The following is a 21,986-nucleotide window of genomic DNA, read 5'->3' on the forward strand; positions in this document are numbered from 1 at the left end:
TTCATGTAAGCCATGAAACCATTTACAGTGATGGGTGGTAACAGTATTACCAACCCATACGTGTTCCGTACATGTCAACAAGTGGGTTGGCAGAGGGTTAGTGCTCCTCCCCATAAATCAACTAACTCAACACAAACGGCCACCCCTTATGGGATTATGGCATTTGGCTGTAGATAGATAGATAGAATCTGAAATGGGTGTTTATGAGAGCAGAGCAGTTCATCATAGAGTGGAACTTCTGCTCTTATGGTATCAAAGTTACCGTTATGCTTCATATGGTTGGTTGATCCCAAGTACTACCACTTACCACAACATCCAAGTGCTTTGTTGTTCTTAATATTGTTGAGACTCTGGGCCCATTTAGACATGAACCCAGTGATTGGCATAATTTCATTATCCTTCTTTTGGAGTCCATGATCATCATTGCAGGGGATAGGGAGGGAGTTGAAGGATATTTGTATGAGTGAGCAGCAAGCCACCCAATTTCTTATGTGCCAGCATGTGAAGCTATCCCTCTATAGCACCACCATGTGCTTTGAACCAGCCACACAAATCACAAGAGCTTACAGCTGATCCGATGTATTATTAGGACATCCATGTTGCTTTAAATCAATCATTTAGATTACATGACCTTACTGATCCCAAGCATCACTAGGACATCCATGTGCTTAAAACCAGCTTGTCTGCAGTATTTTATGTTAATATGCCAATGCCTTATTCCTGAAGGAGGTGGTCATGAACAGATTGCCCCCATGTCACCCTGTTGTCTACCATCATTCTGCCTTCTTTCAAGTTCACACTCTCATTCATGTACAGTAGATCCTTGTATGCTCTCTGCTCTCTGTTTGCACAACACACATTTTACATGACATTATCAGCCTCTGCCTCAACCAGTTTTGCACAGCAATGAGCATGTTTTGCACAGCAAAATAGCTGATGATGGTCATTTCTTTTCGACCAGCATTCAAAATACCTGCTTCAGACAAATCTGGGGGGAGTGATATTGAAGGCTTGAAGGCCTAGACTATTGTAAAGATGTTAGAGGTGGATGAGTTATAATGCCTCTTACTGGCATTCACTTTCTCATGCCAAATAGTGATCAGGTGTTTGGTTTAGCTATATTTTTCATGAGGGTCAAAATAGGGACTTTAGGAAAATATTTGCATGTCCTGCACCACATTAACCACATAGCAGTGGTTCCAATGGAACACTTTGCACGATTCATTTTGCATATTTTCACAGGTGGATAAACCTTCCAAAACAAGGGTCTTCTGTACCTCTCCATCCCATCATTTCACATCAACTCCAATTTCCCCCTCCACCTCCTCCTCAATTCCTGTGTTCTCCTAGTCACTGTCACTCCATTAAACATTTTCTCAACCTGTCCAAACCATTTCTGGGTGCTGCTATCACTTTTTGTTTCTTCCCACCAGATATTCAGCATCAGTGCATTCGCGTCCACAACCGGATTCTCTACATCATTCAGATTCCTTGTGACATGTGAGCAGGAAAAAAATAAGACTTTCACAGTGGAAGAGAAAATCACATATCCTTTCAAGTGAGTTTTGGTTTTGGTTTTTCACAGTGTTTCTGCAGGCATACATTTCCTTAGTAGTGCCTTTCTGGATACGATTATAATGATGTTGATGATGATGTTGTATGAAGTCAGAGCATGTATCAGGGAAGATGGACACTCTTGCCCTGCTTAGTTCCGGTGTAGCGGTATTTTGGTTCAGCCCAATATTTTAGTTCCGAGTAAACAAACTTACTGCTGTTTCAGTCCCTTATTATTCAGGTAGCTCACCTAACTTAATAGGTTTTGACATTTCTGCTTAATTACTACACTAATATGGGTTACAACATGAAATTCACTGGGTGGAACTCCTGTCACGGTCTGCTGTTCTACTAAATACTGCCCTAGGGCACAAGGAAGCATTAGGTGTATAAACAGTACTTTTGTGATATTTCTGGGTTATATGGTCATTCCCAGCCTATTTCTCTGCATTTCAGTGGAAATGTTGTAATATTCTTGTTCTTTTGGTGGTATCCGAATAATAAGGGGCCAAAACTGCACTAATTTTGTTTACCTGGAACTAAAATACTGTAACAGGCGGAACCAAAATACCACTACACCATGTGACAGGTGTAGCACCCATTAACTCACCAGTAAGGTGGGAGGTGGGTGGTTGCCATCATCCCAGGAGGTATTACTGTGAGAGTATTGTGGGCCAATGGCCTTTTAGCTGGCCATGCACAACACTCCTAGGTGAGGGACTCAGTCACATTTTCTTAGCACAGTACTGTAGTCAAAGTCCAGGCTGAGACCACTACTCATACATATCTCCTATACACAGCTCATCCTTTTGGGGGCTGTGCCTTCTTTTTCCCTGCACCTCACCTTGGGGAAAGACCCTGTTCTGACCCTGGCAAGATGCTGTCTGCCACAGGAAGACAGTTTCTTATGGTCAGTCGGTCTGCTCGGCCAGGCCAGACAGACCAGGGTAGAGCAACAATAACAATAATGGTGCCGGTGGCTGAGAAGGCGACTGCAGTGGCAGCGAGGAGGAGGAAGAGGAAGAGATAAAAATAGATTCCAGGACCAAAGGGATTATTTATCACAACTGCAGGATGTAGGAAGGACCTTTTGAGCTGAAAGGGTGAACTCTCTGAATCTGTCCATGCATTTATAATTTTAATCTTGCTGGAGACGGCCTTCTTCACATGGTGACACCGATGTAACTGGGCAGCTTCACTACCTGGTTATACAACTGTCTCTCATCTCCCTCCCTATCCCTCAAAAGGAGGATGCTGGACTGTAGGAAGAGGTCAGCTTTAGCCTGTAGGCCACCAAATTCACATTCCAGATTAACCTAGGGCTACAACAAACTGGAGTGGTCAAGTGTAGCTTCCATTGACCCAGTCTATACTGTATTAGATTTTTTTTTTTTTTTTTTTTTTTTTTTTTTTTTTTTTTAAATGTGACTGACTCTGGGCATAGGCTTCACAACCTGCTTTCAAGGCCCAGTAGTCCTCCTACTTACCGCACACCTCTACAAGTCACAGTGGCTCCCTTAAGGTGAATAAAATTATTTGGTATTGACAGGACAAAAATCAAAAGAATGTCATTGTTTTAAACTGGCTGATAGTCTCATTACCTCAGGAAGGAAAGTCTGGATGATCAGGATATTAATACTGGTAACAAAAATGTAGGTCAAGAAGTACACCACTTTCAAGGAGGACTGTTATGGTGGTTACAACATTTTTCAGCCATTTCTCCTTTCTATTGTATACTAAATTGGTAGTGGTGGTGGTGGTGTTGTGGACCCAGGCTTAGCTGTACATGAACCTGGCAAACTAGTCTGAAGATACCCTTTTCTGCAGTTCATCCTCCTCTCAGGGAGGATAGGGAGTTGGGCTCATTTGTACTTATGTGAACTTGGTGGACTGCAGATTGAAGCTGCCTTCTCCTTCAGTCCATCCTCCTCCTTTCAGGAGATAGGGAAGGAATTGAGGGGCATTTGTGTAACTGCCTGGTTATATCATTAGTATCATATGAAGACATCCTTCTCCAGAAAGGTAAACATGTTAAACATATAATACAGTTCCAGCAGTGGGAATATTGATGATAATACCATATGACTGATTTTTTTTTTTTTACCACTGTATTGATGCATTTGATGATGTACAAGATGATCACAACAGCATTTTCCCATCCTCCTTCCAGCATATAGTTCATATATTGGGAATACTAATGTTGATAATAGAGGTATTGATATTAGGGTCATTCCATCGTGGGAAATGTTACGTTCAGGGACCAGTTACTGATCTACTCTCACTTGTATTTTCTTATGTAGGCAATATAAATAAATGCCATTTGCCAGGTATACTACCAACACCTCACACTACATTATGCCATAATCAGATTATTCATATGTTTTTATTCTGATTTTATATAGATTTTTTAAGTGGCCCAAGAAATGTTACTGCTATGCTACCCCACCTTTTACTTTGCATGAGTATTATCAATAACTCTGTGATTTTACTGGTTCAGTCAAGAAGTGCTTTATATCAGTAATATGTCAATGTATGAGGATCATAACCATACCCAGCAAATTCTATTTCTCCTAAGAAGTTTGCCACTGTTAAGGAAAATGTGACCATGAGACACATTACAGGAAAAGTGAGAAACGTTACTTGTGCAATTTTTGTTTTTCATATAATTACAAAATCATCTCTTATGAAGGTTACAGTAATTGTATCACAAAACAATGTAAATCATGTATTAATGTGAAACACATGATAACCAAAACATGGTTCATGTAAAGCAGGGTTGGTGGTGATGCAGCAGAAAAGAACAGTGTAATTTTGAATATTATGAACATAATTTACCTTAAAACATGTAGGTAACCCTACAGCCAGTAATTGATGTGAAAGTTACATGGTAAGCTTGCCTGTATATCACACCAGTGGTATAAACAACACAAAAATTAAAGATCAAATACTTGCTCATCGAAGATGGGAACATGCCTGGCTCCAGAACTGATTCTACCACTGTAACATAATGTTTCGACAACTTCTTGGTAGTCTAATGAACTAGTACATAGTTACCTGGGGGTGGTTTTTGTGTTGCCTCAATATCAGTAGTACTCTGTGACCCAGGCTGGGACATGAATGACTGACATTTCTGCAAGAGATGGTGTACTTTCACTATCACTGCTAGTACTGGAGTCAAATTGTGGGTCATAGCCAGTCTCCTGAAGATAGCACTGCTTAAAAGGTGATTGGTCTTCAGTCAAATGATACAGTGCTACTTTACAGTGGCCAAGAGGTTTTACTGACATGCACTGCTGAATGGATTTTGCTGCCTTACAGTTTTTCCAGATCTCTACATATTTTGACTTTTCAGTGTTTATATATTCAGTAGACACATACATTAGTCCAATTTTATCTGTTATTTGTTCAGCCTCCTCATAAAATTCTACAGCAGACCTTCCTGTACAGCGACCTTACAAAATTCGCCTGTAGACATTCCGTTTTAATAAAGCCCCAATCCTATCATGAGGGCCATTGCCATGATAACTTTCTTGAAAGTTCCATTTAGCAGTGCAGTTGTGGATGGCATTGTAAGAGGTTAGAGCTGCCACAGAATACCTATTCTTGAAGTGGGCTGCTTCCCCATCAGTCCACAATGATACATGTGTAAAATGAATACCAACAGAATTCAAATAATCAAAAATAGCACTATTAAACACCTGAACTTCAAGGTTAGAGTGTGAGGCTGTATTTGAAATTACTGCTAGTGGCTTTGTAGCAATCTCTCCATCTTTGACATAATGAACAACTGCAGTGTAAATAGTCACAAACTGATTTTTTGTTCAAAGGTGTGCATGAGAAATGTTACATAATTCTTCGGTAACGTTCCTCACAGTGGGCATGTAACGTGTGTGACGGACCATATGGCTTACCAGGGTTTGTTTCAAAGTATCCTAGTGTTACATTATTAAGGCCTTGGGATGCCTGTTTATAATATAAAGTTATGTTGGTATTCTCCAGTTTGTTAGTTGTGTATGGGGAAAATGGGGAAAAAACATGAGACACGTTACTCCTGAACTTCCATTTAAAGGTCCTGCTACATTCTAACCACAACATACAGTATATGTAAACAACTGTAGTGTCAATCACAACTCAAATAGACACATTTTCAGTAAAAGTCAATGTCAGCATTCCAAACAATAACATACTCTGGTCAATGATGTTATGAAAATGCTGAATTCAGCATTGATTTTTCTTCAGTGACAATATGGCAGTTTTTTATGCAGCTCCCTTAGTTGACACTTTAGGCTCTCTTTCTCTTCAGATTCGTTAATTAAGCTTTGATATGATGTATAATTTATACACTTTTAAGCAATTCTGATTTTGACACAAAAGGTTTACATCTTCGTGGAATGACCCATTATCAATCTAGCTGTCTGTCTGTAGCCAGGTTTCATAATCCCATCGGGGGTGGCCATTTGTCTTTGAGTTAGTTGTTTTATGAGGAGGGACACTAACCCTCTGCCAGCCCACTTGTTGACACATAGAGGACATATGGGTTGGTTATATGGTTACCACCCAGCATTGTAATAGGTGTTCTGGCTTATGGGAAAGCATTAGGCTTGTCACTCAATGTAAAGCCACCTGAAAAAGAAAGAATAATAATAGATAGTGACATGAAAGGTGGGAGGAATAGGAAGAGAGGGCCGACACAGAAAAAGGATGATAAAGGTAAAGGAAGAAGTAGGCAGCAGTACATTGAGTGGATGATGGTCACCACCACCTACAACCAAACCACACTGATAAATTTGATGTCTTGGAAGAGATGTTAAATTTCTTTTACTTTGATATATAGTCTTTCATAATCATATTGTTGAAAATTGAATAAATTTCATCTGAAATTTCCAAAAACAAGTCAGTTTCCACAAGTGATTTTGGTTTATTGGTTGTTATAGACAGAAGCTCCTCATGTTAGTGATACTGTACTGAGGAATTAATGATTATTATGATGATTACAGGATTAATTTTGCTCCATTTCTTCCTTCCAATATAGACTTGAGCACACAACAATTCCTGTGAGATATACTGATGTTGATGTTACTGTCTACTGTATTCATGAACTTCATGACAAAGATGATTATGACATATGGTGATTATGATAATGTTGACATGTTGGTTATGATGCTGATGATGACTGTCATGATGGTTACTAACAACATTTTCCCCTTTTCTTCCTTCCAGTGTAGACTCCATAAATACAGTATATGATTCTTGTGAGGGTAACAAGGACACCATCCACATTGGTGGTAACTTCTCCTCAGATGCAGAGTTCTTCGTGGCAGTTGGTGTTCTTTCTCTCCTGTATTCAGTCGCAGCACTGGTCCTCTACTGTTTCTTCAGTGCCCTCTACGACAATAATGAGAACGTTCCCATTGCGGTATGAATATTTTAAGGAAGTAAAGGAGCATTGTGGTGTTCATGTGGATGTAATTGAAGGTGTTAAGAGAAGTACCCTGAGATGTTTTGACTATGTGGCGAGGATCAAGAATAAGAGAGTGACTAGAAGAGTTTATGTGAATGAGGTGCAAAGGGAGAAGGGGACGGGGCAGAGAACAGAGCATCATGGAGGCAATTTGTTTATAATCACGCTTTACAGGATTAAGGCATCTGGGTATAAATAATTTTTTTTTTTTTCTTTTGATGTAGTGCTGCTTTGGGTGTATGCTCTTTCCTCTCTTCCTTCCTCTTCTATCTTTCTTTCCTTCATTCTTTCCTCTTCCTTCTGCCTATAGGTGACTTTACACCCCCTCTTCCATCTCTCCTTCATTCTTTCCCCTTCCTTCTGCCTATGGATGACTACACTGAGTGACGAGCCAAATTGTTTCCTGTACACCAGAAAACTATTTACCTTGCTGGATGGTAACCACATAACCAAATTATGGCACCTGTACTCCTGAATCTTTTTTTTTTTTTTTTTTTTTTTTTTTTTTTTTTTTAACGTGTCCGACTCTGTGTGATGAGTAAGGATGGAGGTTTGGAGGGTGAAGTGCTTGAAAGGGTACAGCAGGGAAGAAAGGTTGCTGGTTCTTTGAAAGCAGTGATAAGAAACAGGGAAGTGAGCATGGAAGTGAAAAAGTTACTACATGACAGTATTGTGATACCAACTCTAACGTATGGAAGTGAAGCTTGGACGTTGTTGGAAGGACACAAGTCAAGAGTGAGAGCAGTGGAAATGAGTTACTTAAGAGGAGCCTGTGGAGTCACATGGAGAGACAGGCTGACGAATGAGGATATAAAGGAGCATTGTGGTGTGGATGTGGATGTAATAGGAAGCGTTATGAGGAACACACTGAGGTGGTTTGGCCATGTGGAGAGGATGGAGGGTGAAAGACTGACGAAGAGAGTGTATGTGAGTGAGGTGGAGGGGGGAAGAGGGAGGGGGAGGCCGAGGATGAGATGGAGGGATGGGGTGGAGAGGTATATGAGAGAGGGGGGCGTGAGTTGGGCATATGGGCCTGATGGAATCCCTCCTGTTGTCCTCAAGAACTGTGCTTGAGGGCGTACACCCTGCCCAGGTAAACTCTTTTGCCTTTGTCAGTTAACTTGTACCTTTCTTCATGCAGAAAGTTTGCCCTCATTCAGCCAGTCCCAAAGAAGGGTGACCATTCCCAACCCTCAAACTATCGTCCAATTGCTTTAACATCCTGTGTCTCAAAAATTTTCGAGTCCATTCTTAACAGAAAAATTTTAAAGCATCTTTATAACCTTCTTTCTGATCGTCAGTATGGGTTCTCTCAGAGGTGTTCCACTTACGATCTTACCTACCTTTCAGACTCCTGGTCATCCTCCTTTCAGGACTTTGGTGAAAGCATTGCCATTGCACTTGACATCTCAAAGGCTTTCGATCGAGTCTGGCATAAATCTTTAATATCCAAACTACCCTCTTACGGTTTCTATCCTTCTATCTGTGCCTTCACCTGTAGCTTCCTTTCTAGTCGTTCTATAGCCATTGTTGTAGACGGCCATCGTTCTTCTCCAAGATCTGTCAACAGTGGTGTTCCTCAGGCCTCTGTCCTATCACCAACTCTCTTTCTTTTATTCATGTGACCTAAGCTGTACATCTAACCCTATCCACTCACTCGTACACTGATGATTCCACCCTTCACCTTTCCATTCGGTTCCTGCAACGTCCATCTCAGCAGTTACTTCAACAAACTGAATGCTTGCTGTGATAAAGCTACAGTACATACTGTATTGACCTGTTAATTTGCAAACCCATATTTTAGCATGGCCAGTTCCATATCACACCCATAAATCTAGTCTGATATGAAGTTAAAAAATTAGTTACCAGGTATACTTTTTTTTTAAATGTAACCTAAGGATACTGTAGTGACTACAAAGGTACATACAGTATTAAGCTAAAATTCATATACTGTACAGACACGTCATCAACTTCTCAGTTAGCCTATATGACCAAAAAATCAACAGGACAAACTTTAAAAGTTCTGTTTGAATATTTACTGCATGTGCCAGTATTTATTTGCAGTATTTTGTTTTTTTGTTGTGCACCAGGGGCATGGCATATTTTCCCTAAGCCACCATTTACAGTTTAAATTAAACAACTTTGAGACATGCTTCTGATTCATGACTGAAGGCTCATTTCTTCACTTTTTCAGGATTTTGGGGTTCACTTCATCCTTGCCGTGCTGTGGTTGGCGGGCAGTAGTGCTTGGGCAAACAGCACTACCAACCTGGGCTCTGCAACTGCCCTTTCAGCTGTCATTCGCGAGAACGTGGATTTGTGTCGCGGCAACACCTGTACCCCAGTGAAGGAGGCAGGCTACACTGGTCTAGTTATATCGATTGTGAGTGTTGGGTTATAAGAGGAGTTTATGTATCTCAGTTTCTCTCTCTCTCTCTCTCTCTCTCTCTCTCTCTCTCTCTCTCTCACATGTACTGTATATATGTGAGACCTGGAAACCGACAAAGTCCATGGAAAATCAACTATAGTAGGACTCGCGCACGTTTGCGGCTGTGGTGTGGCCCGCACCTGTGTACAATGGTGCCACGTTTCCCCAACTTGCGATGTGAAACGGAAGCTATTTATGTACAAGGCATCACAAATTCGATAAATTCAGATGAATAAAACTTACACTTGTGTATTTTGATGGATGAATCAACAGTAATCTTATTATGCATAAAATATTTATACAGTAACACAGAAACATGGCATACATATTGTACAGTGTTGCTAAAAGAAATTGTAGTCACTTTTAATGGTTTTTAGCGTAGTTTTAGGGTGGGTAATAATATCACAGTTATGGATATAAGATAATGAGCCTGAAAAAAGAAGAAATATGCCAATATCCAAAGTAAAAGAAATAATTCATGTAATTCTTGTGAGTGGCAACACTTACCCAGTCTGGCCTAAGGTAAAGTACGTACCTCCATAGACCCAACCATAGCTTGTACAGGTGTTGCTAGGGAAAAATGCTCACATTTACTGGCTTTTACCATAATTTTAAGGACGAGGAATAATCACATTTATAATCATAAGCTAATATGTAGGACAAAATAGTAGGCATATGCCAATACCGAAGTAAAAAAAAAAAAACATTATTCACTCGCGAGCGGCAACACTTCCACACCCAGTCGGTGAGAGAGAGAGAGAGAGAGAGAGAGAGGCAGGAGAGGGGCATGCATTGAATGCATTGTCGGCATCACTAAATATAACAAAACCAAATTAACAAATGAAAGCACAATTATAAATAACTTATAAAAGAATCAAAAGTACTCAGGGTGGCTCACATTTCCCGCCAGGAGAGAGAGAGAGAGAGAGAGAGATAACGGTATAGAAAACGTGGCACACTGTACACAGGTGCGGGCCACACCACAGCCGCAAACGTGGGCGAGTCCTACTATAATCCATTCTCAAAGAGCAATGAAAAAGTCAGTGTTAGGAATGTCTTTAAGAGACAGGAAAAGATCAGCGTGAGTGAGAGAGCAGACAAAAGTCAAAGATATTAGAGAAGATAAAAGAACAGAAGTTGAGGTGGGCAGGTTATGTAGCAAGAGCAAGGGTTAACCAATAGACCAAGAGGCTGACTGACTGGACCCCAAGAGATTGTAATAACAGCAGAAAAAGGCCAGCAGGAGGTGGAGCAATGAGATAAAAAAGTATGCAGGCAAAATGTGGCAGAGATTGGCTCAGTCAAGGAATTCGTGGAGAAGGTTAGGGGAGGCCTTTGTTCAGCAGTGGACTTGCAATGGCTGCTGCTGCTGATGATGATGATGATTTTATATATATTTCATTCATTCATTCATCATCCAATCCTACATTACCCCATGGGGGGCGTAGGAGCCCAGGGCTAAGCAGTTGGTCCCGACATTTAAGATGAGAGTGACCAGCCTCACTCATCCCTGAGTGGCATTACATGAGCAATCATCCCCAACCACCCCTTGGATATAAACCTTCACCAGCTCAATCTGATTGGAGTGCAATAATTACCCACTAAAAACCACCAGGTGCCAAAATTTGGTTATATGGTTACCACCCAGCGCAGTAAATGGTTTCCTGGTGCACAGGAAACCATTTTGCTTGTCACTCAGTGTAGAGTCACCCACAGGCTGAAGGAAGTGGAAAGATTGAAGGAGAGAAAGACAGAAGAGGGAGTGTAAAGTCACCCATAGGAAGAAGGACAAGGAAAGAATGAAGGAAAGAAAGACAGAAGAGAAGGATGGATGGAGAGTCCGCATCATCGCTGTCCTCGTTGGAATCTTCAAGCTGGGTACTGACACCTGCAACTGAAGACACAATCTCGATATCTGACAACGTCTGATACCCAGGATCGCCCTCGTCGTCATCCAACCACTCACGCACATCGTCCACATCAACATCATCGCCATGCGTTAGTAGCTGTGCATGGAAGTCATCCACGTCAAACCCTAGAAAATCGTACTCCACATCCGTTCCGAGAAGCAGACGAGACCAACCATTTTCTAGAGTCTTGACTGGGACTTCCTTCCATCCACTGGCCCAGTTGTAGATTGCAGACTTGATGTCGTAGCGGCGAAGGTTTTCCAAAGTCTGCTGGCCTCGCCTGTCCCGTCCCACCCTGCGCTCGTCCTCGTCCTCGAGAACAACCATCACCTCGTCCAGGAACTTCCGGCGGTATAGGCGCTTTGTTGCCACGATCACTACTTGGTCCATTGGTTGGATGAGAGCAGTAGTATTAGGTGGCATAAACATGCACCTACAGTAATGCGCCCATTCTCAGCCACCAAGTCTTTGTCGCACGGGTGGGCAGGTGCATTGTCGAGGAGAAGGAGGGCCTTTACCTGGTTGCGCAGGATTCCCAGTGTGTTCATCTGGTAATGGATGACCTCCTTGACGAAGTGGCGGTGGAACCAGTCTTTGAAGATCTGGGCAGTGAACCATGCCTTCAAAGAATAGTACCAAACGACAGGAAGGACATCCATCACCCCACGAAGACACCGAGGCTGCTTTGCACGGCCAACAATAACGGGCTTAAGCCAGTGCATGCCGTTAGCATTGGCACAACACAAAGCATATATCCGTTGCTTGGAGAGCTTGCAGCCAGGTACACGCTTCTCCGTCTCCTCGGCTAGAGTGTTCGTTGGCAAAGAGCAATAGAATAAACCAGTTTCGTCAGCGTTGTAGCCTTGACTGAGAGTGAGGCCCTCCCTGTCGATCAAGCCCTTCACCTTGTGCCGAAACTCCTCTACTCCATCCTCGTTAGCGTCCAAAGCTTCGCCATGAGCTTTACGGTTGGTAAGGCCATGCTGTAACTTGAACGTGAAGAGCCAACCCTTGGATGCCTTGAAGTCTAGGGCGTCGTGAAGCCTGGTGAACTTCTCAGCAGCAGCCTTCAGCTCCATTCCACGTACCATCACACCAGCAGCACGTTGTTTTCGATACCAAATCAACGTGGAGCGGTCGGCTTCAGCAAACTGGGGAGTAAACATCACCTTCCTCTCCACGTTGCGTTTGCTTCTCGACGAGAAGTCAGCCGTGTACTGCATGAGTTTGTCACGGGATCTCTTAATATCAGACAAAGTAGATCTGGCCAGGTTGAACTTGTGGAGGATGCGGGAAGAAGACCACCTGCATCTACTTTCTCCAATATCTCCTGTTTCTTCTCCAGAGTCAACACCATTCTCTTCCTCTTCTCAGGCGGCGGGGCCATCATCACACACACTAATAAGAGGCCCGAGAGCAGCAGGAGTGCCTGCAGCAGGTAAGGCACCACCACAAAAGCGAGCACGTGGGCAGCCATGATGATGAGCGTGCACTCGCGGCGAGAGACAGGCGGAAAGTGGGGAGGATGCAGCGGTGCTCTATCGGACGTCGGAGGAATGACGCGCCATAACAAAGCTGTCTCGCACCATGTGCGGCAAGTTCAAATTACTGTCAGGATTTTTTTTTTTTTTTGCAGTTTTCGGACCATTTTGGGAATGTTGGATCCCGGGATGATTATATCTGGTTAGTGGGGATGTTCGGATATTGGGTGTTCAGATATTAGAGGGATTACTTATATATATATATATATATATATATATATATATACAGTAATCACTCTAATATCTGGACGCCCAATAACCGAACATCCCCACTAACCGAACCTTATCGTCCTGGGATCAAAGATTCCCAAAATGGTCCGAAAATCCAAAAAAAAAAAAAAAAAATCGATTTTTTGGCCATCCATAATTTGAACTTGCCGCGCGCGCCGCGTGAGAGCATTGTTTTGGTTCGTCATTCCTCCGACGTCCGATAGAGCGCAGCTGCATCCTCCCCACTTCCCGCCTGTCTCTCACCGCGACTGGACCTACGCTGAAGGGAGAAACCTGTACTGTACACAGGAAAAATCATCTGGTAAATTACCAATATGCTGGGAATCGAACCAGGGACTCTCTTGATGCCCACAGTGGGGGCGGAGGGACGTTGGTTACAAGATTGTGACAACGTGAGTTAACTTTTACCTGGTCGTGGTGTAGTGGTATGCTGCCTGGCTCTCATTTGAGAGTCCCTGGTTCGATTCCCAGCATATTGGTAATTTACCAGAGGACCTACGCTGTTCGCCATGGCTGCCCACGTGCTCGCTTTTGTGGTGGTGCCGTACTTGCTGCAAGGCCTCCTGCTGCTCTCTGCCCTACTCTTAGTGTGTGTGATGATGGCCCCGCCTCCTGAGAAAAGGAAGAGAGTGGTGTTGACTCTGGAGAAGAAACGGGAGATATTGGAGAAGGTTGATGCGGGTTGGTCTTCTTCACGCATTCTCCGCGAGTTCAACCTGGCCCGGTCGACTTTGTTCGATATCAAGTGTTCCCGAGACAAGCTCATGCAGTACACGGCTGACTTCTTGTTGAGAAGCAAATGCAACGTGGAGAGGAAGGTTATGTTTACCCCCAAGTATGCAGAGATCGACCGCTCCACGTTGATTTGGTATCCACAGCAACGTGCAGCTGGTGTGATGGTACGTGGAACGGAGCTGAAGGCTGCTGCTGAGAAGTTTGCAAGGCTTCACGACGCCCTTGACTTCAAGGCATCCGAGGGTTGGCTCTTCGCGTTCAAGTTACGACATGGCCTTACTAACCGTAAAGCACATGGCGAAGCATTGGACGCTAACGAGGATGGAGTGGACGAGTTTCGGCACAAGGTGAAAGGCTTGATCGACAGGGAGGGCCTCACTCTCGGTCAAGTCTATAACTCTGACGAAACTGGCCTATTCTATCGCTCGGTGCCAACGAACACTCTAGCCGATGAGACGGAGAAGCGTGTACCTGGCCGCAAGCTTTCTAAGGAACGGATATCTGCTTTGTGTTGTGCCAATGCTAACGGCATGCACCGGCTTAAGCCCGTTATTGTTGGCCGTGCAAAGCAGCGTCAGTGCCTTCGTGGGGTGATGGATGTCCTTCCTGTCGTATGGTACCATTCTTTGAAAGCATGGTTCACAGCTGTGATTTTCAAAGACTGGTTTCACCGTCACTTCGTCAAGGAGGTCATCCAGTACCAGACGAAGACACTGGGAATTCCTCGCGACCAGGTAAAGGCTCTCCTTCTGCTCGACAATGCACCTGCCCACCCGTGCGACAAGGACTTGGTTGCTGAAAATGGCCGTATTAGGTGCATGTTTTTGCCACCTAATACGACTGCTCTCATTCAACCAATGGACCAAGGAGTGATCGTGGCAACAAAGCGCCTGTACCGTCGGAAGTTCCTGGACGAGGTGATGGTTGTTCTCGAGGACGAGGACGAGCGCAGGGAAGGACGTGACACTCGAGGCAAGCAGACTTTGGAAAACCTTCGCCGCTACAACATCAAGTCTGCGCTGTACAACTGGGCTAGTGCATGGAAGGAAGTCCCTGTGAAAACTCTTGAAAATGGTTGGTCTCGTCTGCTTCTCGGAACAGATGTGGAGTACGATTTCCTAGGGTTTGACGTGGATGACTTCCATGCACGGCTACGTACGCACGGCGACGATGTTGATGTGGACGGTGTTCGTGAGTGGTTGGACGACGACGAGGGCGATCCTGGGTATCAGACGTTGTCTGATATCGAGATCGCGTCTTCGGTTGCCGGTGTCAGTCCCGAACTTGAAGATTCCGACGACGAAGGCGATGATGATGCGGACTCCTCTCAGCAGGACACTACTCCAGCCATCCCCAAGCTGAGCGCACTCCGGGAACATCTAGAGTTCGTCCTAGACTACCTGGAACACCCGGACTGCGACAGGGAGATGGGGCCCTTGGGACTCGTGGAGGAAGTGCGTGCTTTCCGGCAGCGCATCATCAATCGCCAGAATCGTCGGTCCTTGCGTCAGTCAACGATTGACAGTTTTTTCAGGCCCGTGACCCCCGCTGTGCCAAGCCCTGGTTCCACTCCGTTGCCTCCCCAAGACAGGCCCTCATGCTCCGAGCCACAGCCCAGCACATCAGCTACAGTGGAGTCACCGCTCGATGTGAGTTTGCGGCTATCTTCAGAGTCTTCTGTAGTCGGTACGCCATCACCACGACCCACCGATGCACCCCTTGGTCGCCTGCCAGTGATACTCTCGGACTCTGACAGTGAATAAACAGCAAGAACTTCTCCACTAGACCACACGGGAATTTTGAGTGTTGTGCAGTGAAAAAAACGGTGTGTTGTGTTAAGGTTTTCAAGTTGGGAGAAAAGACTCAGTAGAAAAGAAATTTAACGTAACTAACCTTCTTTGTTTTGGCTTTGGAAAATTAAAAAAACTTGGGAAAAGTTAATGTGCAACACTTAAATTAAATGGAACATTATTTGGACTAAAGTGAACACTGTGAAGAGAATGGACTTCTGTGTGTTAGTGACTAAGTTCAGTGCAAGACTTCAGGAAGAGTGTAGTGCAAGTGCTTCAGGAAATCGTTCTTACTGTCAGAGTCCAAGAAGAGGCGGTTATTCATCAAGGTGGCCAGGGACTTGCTGTAAGTAGCCAGAATGTTTCATATTGTACTATTTTCCATACTATACTTACCAGAATGTTTCATATTGTACTTTTTTCCATACTATACTTACCAGAATGTGTCATACTGTACTTTTTTCCATACTATACTTACCTCATGCATGTGCAGTAGGAATGTGTTTTTCAGAGTTAGGTTCGGTTAGAGTCCATAAGTACCAGAATGTTTATTAATGTATGAACATACTTCTAAATCCACATTTTATGTTTCTTTTGCATTTATTTCAGTCATTTATGTGCCTTATTGGTGTGATTTGGGTGTTAAATAGGTGCTATGCATGTCCAGAGGGAGTTGTATAGGTGTTTCTCTGAGTTAGGGTCCATAAGTACAAGTCCATAAGCTGGGGCCCAATATCTGGACGAAACCAATATCCGAACCTACCGATGGCTCTATTGATCCGGATATTGGAGGGGTTACTGTATATATGTGTGTGTGTGTGTATAATCTTTCTTTCTTTGTTTTTTCCTTTTTTCACTCTTCCTTTCAGTGTGGAATGTACCTCATCTCATCCTTAGGTGGGAAAAAAGGTCTCTAAGGAAATGATGACTTAAATAGGGTACCAAATCTTGTAAATTTTCAATTGAAGATAATGTCAGTGAATGTTTGCTTGTGGTTTGGATGAAGAATGCAGCAGAGCATTAGTGAAACAGAAATACAGAACTGGATAACAGAGAGAGGGAGAATATGCGCAGTCCAAGTAGGATATGAATGATTCTGTTATGGCTGTGTATCCACTCACTTGATGTAATGCTGTTCTCAGGTGTCTGCCCTTTCCTCTCCTCCATCCTTCTTTCCTTCCATCCTGTTCTGTTTTTCTTTCCTTCATTCTTTCCTCGTCCTTCTGCCTACTGGTGACTTTACACTCCCTCTTCTGTCTTTCTCAACTTCATTCTTTCCTCTTCCTTCTGCCAGTGGGTGACTCTGCACTGCATTACAAACCAAATGGTTTCCTGTACACCAGGAAACCATTTACAACTCGGTGGTAACCATATAACCAAATTTTGGTGCCTGGTGGTTTAGTAGGTAATTATGGTGTTCCAATCAGATTGAGCCAGTGAAGGTTTATATCCAAGGGGAGGTTGGTGTTCATTGCTCACGTAAATGCCACTCAGGGATGAGTGAGGCTGGTCAGTCTCATCTTAAATGTCAGGACCAACTTGCCTAGTCCCGGGCTTCTATGCTTCTCATGGGGCAATGTAGGATTGGATGATAATGATGATGATGAGGAGGAGAGAGTAAAAAAAAGTGTTGTAGTTGATGACAGTGATTATGATAATGGTGGTGGTTCTGTTATAACTGTCACCTGTCAAGGGGTACCCAGGGGGAAGTAAAAGGTTTCTGAGATGATGATGGTGATTGATGATAATGGTAATGTTGTTGCTGATGGTGATTATTTTTCCTTGCAGATCCTTGGTTTCTTGAACATGTTTCTGTGGGGTAGCAACCTATGGTTCTTGTACAAAGAGACACGGTACTTCAAGGAAAAGGTTGGGGTTGAAGCCAATTCTGGAGCACATCCCTCAGGACCAAACTAAGGTAAGGAGATTTTGTAGCAGTTGTTTATGTTTGTATTTATATTCATTTCTAACACCTCTCCCTGAATATTATTTTGCATATTACTGCCTGTTATTTTCTTGTATCTATATACTGTATATCTTACATCAGCATGGATTGCTTTAGTGACATACAAGAGTAAATTTCAGTTCCAGATTCAGAAATGAACCGGTAAGGAAGAATTACTAGGGAGCCTTCTTAACAGACTAGATCTCATTGGCCATTCCATACTCTTTTCACTTTAACTTGGCATGAAGCTGCCATCTGTCCATCTTGAATGCTGCTGTAACAGTTGGTTAATACTAGAATATGGTGCTGATCACAAAAGAGTGATATGGAAACAACTCTAGCATTGTCTTATTCTTCCATTGAGCTGTGTGAAATAAGTCAACTGAAGCACAGAAATCTGGGCCAAGTTAAGGTGAATGAACTGTAACATGTAGATCCTTTCACCAAATTGAAGCTTTCCATGTGTTGTGATCTTGAGCCATTCCCTGCCTACTCCCCTAATGCAGAGAACTCCACTCAGGATCTAACCCCCTATCTTTCCCAGTCTTCCTCTATAAACTCTTCCATCCACGTTCACACTCTTAACCCTCCTCAGCCAGTCATCCGTCTCTTCCCTCAGTTTGTCCAGACCATCTCAGCCTACTGGTTTGCATCAGCTTACCGTTGTTTCTTATGCCAAATCTCTATTGCAGCACTTTATTCTCAGTTCTGTTGCTCATTGAAGCCCAACCCATCCATCTCAACACTCCCATCAGCATTCCTTTCTGCATGTATTTTCTTCTTTTATAGACCAAGTTGTTCTGTCATACAACATAACACTTCTAACATGTTTTGTAGGGAACTCTTGGCATGGAAGGAGAGCTCCTCTTTCATCTATTTCTCATGCTAGCAGTATAGTTAGCCTCTGATCTGTCTCACCACTCAGTACTTTCATTGTCAGTCATAGCCTGGATGCCCCTACATATTGTATTGCACAGTGAAAAGGTCTGACGTTTCCAGTCTACCAGTAACACCACTACATCTTTGTTGGACCCTTCTATTACAAATTGTACACAGGGTAGAATTTCTCTCAACTCTCCTTTTCACACAGCACAAGGCCACACCTCTTATACCACAGCATTACCTCCCTCACACTTGCCAACCATGACCTTTGTATTACCAGTACAGTATTAACCCCATCTTTACCGAATTTCCGAAATGTATACCCCCGTACTCAGAATGAAATATCGGAAGCGGAACCGAATACGATCGTGAGTACTAGGGTACTCACGATCATTATAGGGGCCTATTGGGCTTCCTCTTCCTCGGTTTGGGTGCTTTGTGATCCCATGTGTGATGACATATGGCATGTTTGTCACTGATGCTGAACTCCCCTGCCATGGGGCATAGTTTTATGAAAATGACTCAGATATGTTGTGTAGGTCATTGTTCCCCATAAATTTTGAATTTGGTATGTATAATGCCCTATACCACGTGATATAATATAGCCAGATAATGCTTCTTGGTAAGGGGACTGTCGCTAGCTTAGCAACAGTGGTGGTACTGCGGGAAAGTGTGTGAGAGCATGCTGTAGTGTTTTTCAAGCAGCCGAATGTGTCAGTGCTTTTTGATTTACTTCTGTGCCATGGCGTCCTACAGCAATGAATCTGACTTTGATAGTGACATAGAAGTGTCTGATGATAATGAAACACAATCTGACATAACTGTGAGTGACTCTGATGAGGAGTACATGCCCAAGAATGACAGTGAAGTGAGCAATAGTAGTGGGGAAAGTGATACTGATTCTGGTATCAGTTTGGCCTTGAAGCGCATCACCCCACCCCACCTACTTTTGACCTGGCTGTCTCCTACCTCATTCTTCATGGATCTTCTTCATACTTACAAGTTAAATAATATAATCATTATTCTCCTATACCACGTTGAGTACACCGCTTCCCGTCCGATCAGCGAAGTTAAGCAACATTGGGTCTGGTTAGTACTTGGATGGGTGACCGCCTGGGAACACCAGATGCTGTTGGCATCCCTACTTGTCAAGTGGGGTTGGTGGAGGATTAGTGCCCCTCCCTGTAAAACAATTAACTCTAAGCCCTTGGCCATCCCGTTTGGGATACATGGCGTCCGGCAATGAATGAATGATGAATGAATTATTCTCCTCCCTAATCATTGATTTATATCTCTATCTACTATATTTATCTGTATATTGTATGTTTACTAAATCAGTTGGTTAGACATGTAATATTGTCATGTACATTATTTTAACATATCATAAACACATCTCGTAACTATCTACTTACCAATACAAAAACAAATAATATAAAGCAAATAGAAACGATCCATCCATCCATCCATTGCCAGACGCCATAATCCCGTAAGGGGTGGCCATTTGACTCTGAGTTATTTGTTTTACAGGGAGGGGCACTAACCCTCCACCTACCCACTTGACACGTAGGGAGCACGTATGGTTTGGTTATATGGTTACCACTCAGTGTTGTAAATGGTTTCTTGGCTTACAGGAAACCATTTGGCTTGTCACTCAATGTAAAGCCACCTGTAACAGAAAGAAAAGCATTAAGTAGTGACAGGAAAGATGGGAGAAATAGGAAGAGAGGAGGGCAGGCACAGAAAAAGAATGATAAAGGCTAAGGAAGAAGTAGGCAGCACTGCATCAAGTGAGTGGATGATAATCGCCACCACCTACCACATTACCAAATTGTCACCATAGTCATAATACAGGGGTACTGAGCCATCCAGTGAAAGTGCATCGTGAATTATTACAAACCATGACTGTCAATAACAACATCTGGCAATGTCAGCATAATGTTCATGGTCTGACTGTAAAATTCCATATTCTCCATGAAACATTGCATTGGCCCAGTCATCACTTTGTAATCTATCCCTCCCACTGTAGGTCCTGTCGTCTACCAAAGTCCACCTTCCCTTACCCCATTACTCCCCCCCCCCTCCTCTAGCCCCCAGTTCAACCACTATTGCCCCATTCCTCACCCACCTCCCTCCTCCTGTCTCCCAGGTCCCCAACCCCCACCCTGCCGCCCCTGTGGCGCCACCTCCTGTATGTAGTGAACTTGCTTCAATTTCAGAGGTCTACCAATGTCAGGTTCACGGTAGGGAGGATGGGCGTCACGATAATTTTCTGTTCATTGATAGCTGTGGGGAAGCTGATAACTATGACTTATATGATGAATTATTAACTGTTGCATGGTTCATGACTTGAAACTAAACCACTCATGAAATCCATATCATTCATAATAACTGCCATTATGTAGAGGGTGTTATTGTGTGACAACATTAAAAAAACTTACTATCATCAGTATATTTTCTGACCAAACATTACTTTTTTATTACCACCAATAACTGCGCACAGCAGCAATGATCACCGCGTTCGGTTCGTCCTAGCGACCGAATTAAACCTGGTTAAGTTCCATACCAATAAGTGTTACCAGATGCGGTGAGCAATACACCACCTCGCTGGTGGGCGGGGTGTTTCTGTTTCATATGTCTGCAACTGTACATAAACCCACACAGTCGCCACAGTTACACACCACCAGAAGCGGAATACCTCACTCTCAACATGTTGCTTTCGGCCTTCAGCTCTTCTCTCTTTTTCTTTTCTCCTTTCCCGCCTACCCACTTATAATGAACCTTTAATAGTTTTCAGTAACACTTTATTAAGGTGCAAAACAGTGTCAGGTTAACAACATTCATTCACAATGAATCGGGCAAAACAGTGAACGAAATCTTCAATAAAAATCTTTCTTCCATCCATATCCGATATCGGCAGTAGATATCGGTATCAGTAGAAATACAAATATCAGTGATATATCAGTTCGGTGAATCATATTGGTTACAGAACTACGACGGAGCCAAAGATTGCCCAGTGTTTAGGGGTTAAGGAAGTTCCCTAACATCTTTTCCTAAGTTTTTTTTTTTTTTTTTTTTTTTTTTTTTTTTTTTTTAAAGCAAGGAAGAAGGAACCAGAGGCCAGGAGCCCACAAATGATTCCCTCCAAGAAATAAAAAGAGAGAGAGAGAGAGAGAAATTCAAGACCCGTTCATTGCGAGATGCCTGGACACACTGCTTTAAGACAGGATATCTTAGGCAGTAGGAAATACAGACAGAGGGAGACAGTTTGAGAGTTGACTTGTCGAATACATGAAGGACTGGGAGTAATGATTAACTCATGCATTAGAGAGTTGGACAGAAAGTGGATGAGAGTTTGTTACAACATGGGTGCTATGCACCTGCCATAACAGTGGAGGGATGCAAGCAGACAGTTCAAAGGAGCAGTGACTGTTGAAATAGTGATAGAAATGAGATAAAGATGCAATAGTGCGGCGAAGAAACAGGGGTTGAAGGTAGCGAGTAAGAGGAGG

At 43.2% G+C, this 21,986-nt stretch overlaps 1 protein-coding gene and 1 pseudogene across 1 annotated transcript in view; both read left to right on the plus strand.

Annotated features, from left to right (window-relative positions):
• LOC145415921 (synaptophysin-like) overlaps positions 1-21,986 on the plus strand; it is a 37,178-nt gene that overhangs the window by 5,871 nt on the left and 9,321 nt on the right. Inside the window, exons 4-7 of the mRNA XM_080285030.1 lie at positions 1,434-1,558; positions 6,775-6,970; positions 9,210-9,398; positions 17,439-17,568. Coding sequence (XP_080141156.1) covers positions 1,434-1,558; positions 6,775-6,970; positions 9,210-9,398; positions 17,439-17,567 — 639 coding nt within the window. The 3' untranslated portion in view covers position 17,568. The remainder of the gene's footprint in view (positions 1-1,433; positions 1,559-6,774; positions 6,971-9,209; positions 9,399-17,438; positions 17,569-21,986) is intronic.
• On the plus strand, positions 19,497-19,615 carry LOC145416143 (5S ribosomal RNA; annotated as a pseudogene).

The sequence above is a fragment of the Coenobita brevimanus genome, chromosome 104 (genome assembly GCF_032717465.1).
Source record: "Coenobita brevimanus isolate Jiangsu-jjx chromosome 104, ASM3271746v2, whole genome shotgun sequence".
Lineage (NCBI taxonomy): Eukaryota > Metazoa > Arthropoda > Malacostraca > Decapoda > Coenobitidae > Coenobita > Coenobita brevimanus.